Source organism: Filicampus tigris, chromosome 2 (genome assembly GCF_054856515.1).
Source record: "Filicampus tigris isolate MCC_2025a chromosome 2, RoL_Ftig_1.0, whole genome shotgun sequence".
NCBI lineage: Eukaryota > Metazoa > Chordata > Actinopteri > Syngnathiformes > Syngnathidae > Filicampus > Filicampus tigris.
In genome coordinates, this window is record NC_141218.1 from 12,652,425 (window position 1) to 12,662,459 (window position 10,035).

General features: G+C 35.5%; 1 protein-coding gene across 3 annotated transcripts; it reads left to right on the top strand.

Moving 5' to 3' along the window:
• Positions 1–853: 853 nt before the first annotated feature.
• pcgf1 (polycomb group ring finger 1) lies at positions 854–9,310 on the top strand. Of its 3 annotated transcripts, none has more exons than XM_086021351.1 (9): positions 854–1,008; positions 2,349–2,451; positions 5,017–5,169; positions 5,250–5,321; positions 6,714–6,819; positions 6,902–6,944; positions 7,990–8,076; positions 8,160–8,240; positions 9,102–9,310. In XM_086021351.1, the coding sequence occupies exons 1-9, from the start codon at positions 922–924 to the stop codon at positions 9,150–9,152; spliced, it is 783 nt and encodes a 260-aa protein (XP_085877477.1). In that variant the 5' UTR covers positions 854–921; the 3' UTR covers positions 9,153–9,310. The 3 variants fall into 3 exon arrangements, with proteins under 3 accessions (XP_085877477.1, XP_085877460.1, XP_085877469.1); XM_086021334.1 differs by having other exon boundaries at positions 855–1,008; positions 2,346–2,451; XM_086021343.1 differs by having other exon boundaries at positions 855–1,008; positions 2,346–2,451; positions 7,993–8,076.
• The last annotated feature ends 725 nt before the right edge of the window (positions 9,311–10,035 follow it).

Below are 10,035 nucleotides of genomic sequence, written 5' to 3' on the forward strand. Positions count from 1 at the left end.
GACTTGGCATGCTCTATGTAAAGCCTTTAACACTAAAGGTAGCCTACGTAGGGGTAACATACGTTCAGGTTTTTGTATTTATGAAAAAATAAGTTCATAAACAAATCCACGAATCAATCATTTGATTTCTAATTATGAAATTATGGGGGGAGGTTTTCAAACTCTAAATGTAGACCATCTCAAAGGGATTTAAATCTTAAACACAACTGAAAATGGAGGGACAACTGCGTAGCTTTAGCTAAAGCCAACATTTACCTAGGTTCGTTTTCATTTTTCACCAATTTTAAATGCAATATTTCTTTAAATTTATGATTTTATCATTCATTTATTTTACAAAAGTGTTGCTATAGGCAATAAATGTCAACATTTTACAGATTTCATAGTTAGAATGTTATATTTATTTTTTGCAAACATGAACAATAATAATAAAAGCAAAATAACAAACAGTATACATTCATTTTTAAATGGACATAAACGTATTGTTTGCATCTATTATTTGTTTTAGTAGCAGTAATAATACATTCAAAATACGTAATATGCAGTGCATATTAATTTTAAATTGGACAATATTAACTTGTTAAAGATGGCTTTCTGTCTACATAATAACATTTCATACAAAACTAATGACAGCTAATATCACGTATTGATTTTTAAAGCATAACTAATATTGCTGATTGCTAACAGCTAATATGGCTAAATTACTGATTTAACCACTTCCAGTCAACTATTAGTGAAAAAACAACCTCATTATTGATAGTTATTGTTTATATCAAATATTTGTTAAACGTGTGTGTTACTTAAAAATTAAATTAATAAATACCTAACTCGAGTTGCTTTCGCCCCTTCTTCACCTTATTCTACTATGGGGGTCCGCTAAAAGGACTCTTCCGGTTTACCCGGAAGTCAGCGTAATTCCCAAAGATGGCGGAGCAAGGTCCGATGGCCATAGCGATGCGGCTACGAAACCAGCTGCAGACAGTCTACAAGCTGGACCCGCTAAGGAATGAGGTGAGCGGGACGTGCTTCGCAGGGGCGACCGCTCGGGAGAAGCCGCGGGCGGGTGGCCGCTTCAATCGTTCATGAAGTGGACCCTCGTTCGAAGCGTTCACGAAGCGGACCCTCGCTCGCTCACTCGTTGTCGCGGAGCTGATGGGGAGATCCGAGAAGGTGGTTGTAGGGGGAAGTAACGAGATGCTGGGGCAGAGTGAGCGTGTCTTACGGTGCCCGTGATTCAGCCCCACGCGACGCACTTCTCCGGGATATGAAAGGAGAGGCTGCGTTGGCCAGTTCCACACCCGGTGATGCTTCGCTTTTTTCGGCTTTGGAGAATGTAAACACTTGTACGGAGCTCCCTGCCACTAGCTGAGCACACCCGCCCGTGTGGTCTGTCACCGGCTAGCCGCTCGTTCTCCGAGCTGTAAAAGTGCAGAATGTTCTACTCCAACTTAGTTCAGTGACATGTTTTCATTTTGATGCGTTAGTTTCGTGAGGTAGTAAAAGTGATTCGACCCCCGGCCCCTCTCCCCCCCGACGTCCGTCATTCCTTCCAGGAGGAGGTCGAAGTTCATGCTCATTCACACAGCAGTGCACGTCCACGGTGACAAAAGGGACCGGGACCGTCACCGCCACAAAAACACCACGACATGTTTGAAACGAGTGAAACGAGCAAGCAAGAGAAATGTGTTAGTCTTGTCGAGTAGGGCGAAATGATGTTGAAAAATGATCTAATTTTTTTCCCTCCTCAATATTGCGATTTACTATGCATTTTTTTCAAGGTCCTCTTCTCGTGTGTGCGTATTTTAACACATATGTTTAAATCGGCCAATGTTAGCGATCTTTCATATTCAGCGGGCACCAAAATCTGCCAATGTTTCTTTTTTGTTAACCTTTTTTAACACATTACAACATAAAACAAAGTTAATGACCTTCAAACACCCCTCCACCCCCCTGCCCGAAAACAAATTGGCCCTTTTTGCAGATTGTTCTCTCTGTTGTAGAAGTTAAACAATACTAAAGGAAACGAAACACACTGCTTGCCAGACATCTTGCAGAGGGGCCGTCCCATCACCCTCACTGAACAGAGCATGATTTGAAGTCGGCTACAAGTTTGGTCACTCACGTTTATCATAAAGTATATCCTCACAACTGACATGGCTACTACCTGGAAGTTATAAATCAAGCGGTATCTGTCATAGTACCAATCCATTCTATGAGTTTGAGGCATGAGAACATGCGATATATCTCCTGCCATCGCTATGATGTGTTACGATGTGAGGTGTGATGATTATGTGCGAGGTACTGTCAATGAAACAGTTCCTCTATTAATTCGATGTCCATGTCGCCAGGAGGAGGTGAAGTTAAAGATCAAGGACCTGAACGAACACATCGTGTGCTACCTTTGTGCTGGCTACTTCATCGACGCCACCACCATCACCGAGTGTCTGCACACGTGTGAGTCCCCTGACATTTTGCTTTGGGAAATAACATTTCATCACTAACATCATCTCCGAACTAAAAACTTTTGGAGGAGCTGTCTGTCCATTCCTCTTCTATAGTGCAATTACTCATGCCTATCCCTGCTGACTGTTGGCAAGAGAAGTGATATAAAAAAAAAAAAACGACCTAAGTACAATTTAGAGTTTTAGTGTACCAAACATTTATGAATTTGGATTGTGGGAGGAACCCGGAATACTTGGAGTATATGTCTATACTGTATAAGCATAATGTATACATGTGAATATATGTTACATCCAAACCCTAAACCTCATAAGTGGGAGGCAGACATGCTAAGCACCAGGTCCCCGGATCTAAAGTGTACATTTGAAAATTCTATTAAAAATGTATTGTAAAAAAAAAAATAAAATAGGGCGCAACCGATATTTGGCAGAGTAAATTTCCGATAACCGATTAATCGTCCGATTTGTTTAAAAAAAAAAAATGGAGTCAATAAAATAACTTATCAGTGCCCTTAACACTTAAAACAATAAAGATATGAATTACGGACAGAACCTTTGACCGGTTTACAATACTTGGTCCTTTAGTATTTAACTTTACAACAGAGAGAGAGAGAAAAATCTTTTTTTTTTTTTTTTTGGCCATTTTTGGGGGAGAGCAGGTTTGAATGTCATTAGCTTTGTCTTATTTTGCTATGTTGCTAAAATAGCTAATATCGGTGGATTGAATAATTGGCCGGCTGATTAATATGTTGAGCCCAAGTAAAATAAATATATAAATAAACTACAGTGAATCCCCACTATTCAAGGGGGACAGGAACCAATCGCTGCTGCAAAAAGCGCTAATCTGAAAATAATTAGTGCCACCTCACAATATAATGTGTCTGTAGTTGTGCATTGATGCCAGAAAATGGTGGCAAATCATGTAAAATGAGAACAATGAAGCACCAATACCATGCATCTAGCATGTACGCAATCATGAACCCATGTAACATAGACGACGACTGTATTCAGTAAATAATTCCACACAAACAAATCACCTTCACACAAGGCTCTTTAACAGTAGCGCTAGTAGTGTTGTCACGCTACCAAAATTTTGACTTTGATACTATACCTGCATAAAGTACCTCGACACCGGTACCGAAACGGTACCTCGACAAAAGTCAGCAAAAGCAGGTAAATTAAAATTGACAAAAAAACTTCAAATTATGTTTTTTTTTTTTTTATTAATTCAATTAATAAATATTCGGATATGCTTTTGTTTGTAAACCTGTGGGGGAGTGAGATAAGAAATTTAAGAAGAGATTTAAGAAAACTAGTTCCTATTTTTTTCTTTTTAGACATCAAAAAATGTGCACAGTGGTTTATTGAGCTGATAGTGTGACATCTACTGTAATACAGTATTGAGCAGGTTATGATCATTTTCATGGTCGGGTATGCAGCTGTATAGCGTCTATGCTTTTTGGACACCGAATTTGCCAATTCTGATATTAAGAAGGATTTTTAAAATATAATGATAATGAGATCAATGCCTACATTTATAATGTATACATGTCAATGTATGTACATATGTGTGTGTGTGTATATGTATTTTTTTTTTTTAATTATTTTTACATTACATGCCATATTCTTGACCAATTTGACTACATTTCATGTCATCCATTGTTGATATTGATATATACAATGGCACCATTACTGTCTAGAAAATATGTTCATTTAATTGATAATGACTCTCGCTGCTTTGAGTGTGTGTGTGTGTGTGTGTATGTGTGTGTGTGTGTGTTTGTGTGTCTATTCCTCTCTCGTCCGCTCCCAACTAGTCGAATGCCTCGTCAAATTGTTAAAGCAACACTAGCGAATTCCAGTTTTCGTTGATTATGGCGGCGCCATATGGACAAGAGCGGTAGTGTTTTGCCTGAAGTCAACTAGTACATTTCCCATGAGGGTTTAACTTTTGTACCGTATTCCCCCAACGCGACAGGCGTATGTGTACTTGATTTTGAGTGTGGAGGGCAGTGGGGGGGGGTTTCTTCCTTTTTTTTTTTTTTTTTTTTTAAATACCGGTGTTTAAAAAAAATGGTATGGAGTTGTTTTTGACGCCGAAAAATCACGGTACGGTCCCATGCAACACTATTAGCTAGCATACTAGCCATACTGACTTGGCATCAGATATAGGTGAACAAATACACAAATGCTATTAAGTCTTTAAATAAATTCACCTTTTTGCATTTATACACAATAATAACATGTAGGGTATATTGTTGGTATATTGTTGCAGCGAAGGAGATGGAAAATAAAAATATCAATTAATTTAACCTAAAAACAAGATTCCACCAGATTGTGCCAAAGTTATACAATTTGCTTTGGCTCAAGCATGACAACAGAAACCAGAATTTTCACCCCAAATTTGGAGGACAGTTGCCCCCCCCCCCCAAAAAAAAAGTCTGAAAATTTAAGTTGGGTTAAACATTTTTTTTTAATTCAAAAAATTTCTGAAACATTTACGTGGAAATTAATCGAATAGTGACACTGTCCTCTATGTCTCTTTGTGTGTACTTTCCAGTCTGTAAGAGTTGTATCGTCAAATACCTTCAGACCAGCAAGTACTGTCCCATGTGCAACATCAAAATCCACGAGACGCAACCCCTGCTCAACCTCAAGCTGGACCGTGTCATGCAGGACATCGTCTACAAACTGGTGCCCGGCCTACAAGAAAGTATGTGAACTCCTTCTCATTGTGCCTGTCCAAACGTCAAAATAATGCAAATCATGCTCATCGTGCTTGCGTTCGAACAGGCGAAGACAAAAGAATAAAGGAGTTCTATCAGTCGCGGGGCTTGGAGAGGGTTATTCAACCAGCAGGAGACGGTAAGGATGCGAATATGCGGAGTTAATGGTCTGATTGTTAACTTTGTGGTTGGTCTGTTTTTGCATTATGTAATCAACCCATAGGGATAAATAGCATTTTCTGCGTGTGAGTTTTCGTGCCAATGTAACCGGAAGAGTTTTTGTTAACATCACTCGCAGCTCTAAAGTTTAGAAATTAAGTCGTATATTTGATGGGGAAAAAGTCGCATTCCAGAGAAAGAGTTGCAATTTAAGTTGATAGTTTCAGTCATTATAGGGGAGAAAGTCATAAATTTGAGAAAAAGAGAGAAAGTTGCATATTTTCTAGAAAAAAACTGTAGTGATGCAAATAAGTTATATATTTCATAGAATAGTAAAAAAAAAAAAACTATTTCACAACAATAGTCATATTTCTACCAAAAAATATAATATTTGAGGAAAAAGTTGTCTATTTTGAGGAACAAAATCAGAATCTTGCTAAAAAAAACATAATTGAGAAAAAAACGTTTCCATTTTTGTGGGAAAAATACAAAAAGTCATTTTTGTAGGAAAACATTCATAGTGATATATTTTTTTAAAAATGTATTTGAGAAAAAGTAATCTTGTAAAAAATTGTCAAACATCTTATGAAAAACTGGTTTTTGGAGGGAAAATAATCATTAGAGAAAAATGTTTTTTATTTTGTGGGGGGGAATCGAAAATGGTTATACATTTTTCAACAAAAAAATAATATATTTTGAGAAGAATAATTCTAATATTTGCGTCTATTTTTAAAAAAAAGGAATAGTTAAAAAAATACTGCGTAGATTGAAAAGAAAAAAATGTATTTGTCAAAAAATTGCCTCATTTTGAGAAAATAAATCGTAAAATTTGTGATCGTATGACAATAGTTGTATATTTTGCAGGGAAAAAAATCATCAATCATTAGCTTGATAGTGCACCTAACTAAGTCTCTTTTAACTTTCTGTTATATTATTTATTAAAAAATACCACCGTGCTTGCAAAAATGTTATTTCTTGTTTTCTGAATAGGTAAAAAAAAATGATAGTCAGATATTTTCCAAATAGTCATCACTTATTTTTAAAGAAAAATATAATTTTGAAGGGACTAAAATCCTATATTTTCATGAGAAAAAGTAGCAAATAATACTTTTTTTTACTTTAAAGAATTTATCATTTTTACCTGTCATGTGTAAAAAGAAGTTTAACACTGTATACAAAAATAAAGTATAATAAAACTACTCAGACAGTGAAGACGCTGTGGTCATTTCCGTGACAGTGATTAGCCATTATGCTTTCAACTGCATGCTATGTGTATGTTAGCATGTGCTTGCTAACATGAATGCAATTGATATTTAATGAATTTCATTATGATTGTTGACACTGTAGTGTGTGTGTGTCTTGTTTGTTCCAGATTGTGTATCAGATGCGTCAGGTTTACCGTACACCAGCTTCGACCACTCCAAGGCTCACTTTTACAGATACGACGAGCAAGTGTCGTTGTGTTTAGAACGACTAAAGTGAGATGCGCGCTTTCAAAATGTGAATTATTATGTTGAGTTGTTATCAATTGTTTTTTGTTTTGTTTTTTTAATTGTGCAGTTCGTCACTCGCGGGGAAAGACAAGACGAAACTCGCATTACAGGTCAGTCGCACACATACACGCAAAACAAAACTTTTTAATGTAACTTATTAATATATATTTATAATATACATTGCCTATAAAGAGTTCAAATGCCAGGTTTTTGTGATATAAAAAAATGAGGCCAAAATTTTATTTCATTTCAAAAGCCTGCTAGAACACCTGAACTTTATTTGGAGCTAATCAGAGGAAGCAACATTTTTCCGCCATTAATGTGGCATATAAACTGTACAACTCAGTTGTCGTCATTGATGTTGTATTACCTTTTTTTTTTTTTTTTTTTTAAGAGACAGTAAACCTAAACAACTGAGATAAAGTGGTTGCATAATGTGCACACCCCCTTATAACTGGGATGTGACCCTGTTCAGAATGAATCATTCCCATTCAAACTTACGTTAAGAGAAGTAAGGACACACTTTCCACCATTTAAAGTGACTCTGATTAATAAAGTTCAGATGTTCCAGTAAGCTTTTGAATTAATTTATCTTGGTCTCACAGAAACCTGGCAATTGAACAAGGGTGTGTAGACTTTCTATTAGGGATGATCCGATCAGGTTTTATGACACCGATACCGATAAAAAAAAAAAAAAAACAGCCATATTATTGCCATAATTTTGACAAAAATCTATATATATTTTCAAAAGCATGAAGAAATACAAAACCGTTGCTGGCACAATACAACAATTACTCAGTCACAAAGATAACTGAAAAAATTGAATTTACCAGCTTTTAGTAACAGTTTGGCGCGAGTGATGCTTTTGGACAAAGGGACGTGGTGATTAAACAAATCAACTTTTTTCCCATTTCGTCTCGCGGCAGCCAAGCATGAGCTGCGGGTGATCGGGTGTTTTGATCGGGACTAAAAGGCTTTGATAGAATATTCCGATCACGAAATTTTTCACGGAAATCGGCATCCCTTCTTTTTATATCAACTGTATATTTATCGAGAAATATTTGGCATTCTTCATCAAGTTCTGAAAACATTTAAATTGATTTCAACAACTTTCTGTGTGTGCGTGCGTGCTTGCGCGTGTGTGTGTGCGCGCAGCAGAAGTTTGTGCGCTGTTCTGTGCGAGCGGAGGTGAGGCATCTACGTAAAGTGCTTTGTCATCGACTCAACGTGGAAAAACATCAGGTAGGTGGCACGCACTTTCTCACTTCCTCTTTATTTGTGAATTATTTATGATTATTATTATTGTTGTTGTGTTTGTGTTGCAGGTCCAGATGTTGTTCAACAACGAGTTTTTGCCCGATCACATGACCATGAAGCGCTTATGGTTATCACATTGGTTTGGAAAGGTGAGTAAATTAAATGTTGGGGGTGGGGGGCGGGGTTTATTAAAATAAACAGTATAAAAATAAACACCCAAAAAAATGTTTTTAAATAAAATATCATCTGATGAAAATAAATAAAATGTAAATAATTAAAGTAAATGAGACAAAGAAAATACTAAAAATCACAAATAAATAAATAAAATGATCCATTCAAATGAAATACACAAAACAATATAGCCGAAATATAAAAATAAAAATAAATTAAATAATTGAAAATAAACACAAATAATAAAATACACAATTGTGCCACATGAAATCAACAAAAAAACTAAAATAAAGTTCAAATAGCTAAATAAAATACAAGTAAACAATAGATGGATACATAGAATAGAACATAAATTTTGACCAAATAAGTAATGTAAATGAAAGATGGAAATACTGTAAATTAAATTAGATAAAATTTAAACACCATACAGTAAATAAAATGAAAAGAAAACCAAATAATTGAAGTAAATATATTAAACAAAAATAATGATAAATATAGAATATAACAAAACATACATTCAATAATTAATACATAATCACAAATAAAATAATAATAATTTTCATAAAATAATAATAATTTTCATAAAATGAAAAAATATGAATAATAATTAAAGTACAAGGGACTAAATAAGATTTTTAAAAATACACATAAGTAAACAAAAGTATTGGAGGATAGCTGGTGGAATATGTATTGTGTACTTTGCATACAGTGCATTTCTAGCAAGCTGCTTTACATTTTGAGTGGTTTCCAAAGCTCAGAATGAAAATGTATTTGAAAGATGTTTGACAAATTATGTGAATATGAAATGTATTTATTGAAAGGTTTGGTTTGTGTGTCAGGCGCAGCCGCTAGTGCTTCACTACACCATCAAGGACAAACGTAGCAGATAGGACTCCGTTGGACTTTGGCCTTCCTTCCTTCACCAACACAGCTGTACATATTTTGTACAATACATAATTCTATTTTAATAATAGTGTTTGTGTACATGAACTTATTTTCCCTCCTTTTTGTATTTTTGAAAATAAATTAAAAATGTCAAACCAGCAAAGGATGTCCTCACTCTTATTTCATTGGAAAAATGTAAATATCATATACTGTATATGCTTTAAATATAGATATATAGTCAATAAAAATATACTGACGGTTCAAACTGAACAAGCAGCAGCAGAAATGCAGTGCCATCGCGTTTCCACCAGATGGCGACCTTACTCTTTTTGCATCCTGATCCGAACTTTCTCCGGCATTCCCAAGCCACGTGATCATATTCAGCTCATATTACCGCATTTTATTAGTCCAAATGTTCGTGGTGGGTCGTTAGGATCGCCATGGCGCAATATGCTACTTGCATTTAATTTATATTCACATAAAAGTGTCACATGGTCGTAAATAAACACTGTTAATGTGTTAATGGTTCTTCTATTACCCGACAAAATTAAATATTGGCCCTCCTAAACACTGGCCACTGACAGGCTGCTCTCTCCCGTCATGTGTCAAATGAGCTACACCAACAAAATGTTCACAACAAGCACAAGAAATAAACATAAAGGAAGATTAACACTTTAGTGAAAATCAAGCATTATTATCTGGACAACAATGGATTGTGCAAGTGCCCCTTATCAAGTGGCCTGTGAGAATATACACTTTTTTTTTTCTTAGAAATAATTTACTAATAGCCGTAATTCATTAATTCACTATTATAGTAGTAGGAGTACAACAATACGCGTGTAACACACAATACACAAAAAAATAATAAAATCACACATTCATAAATGC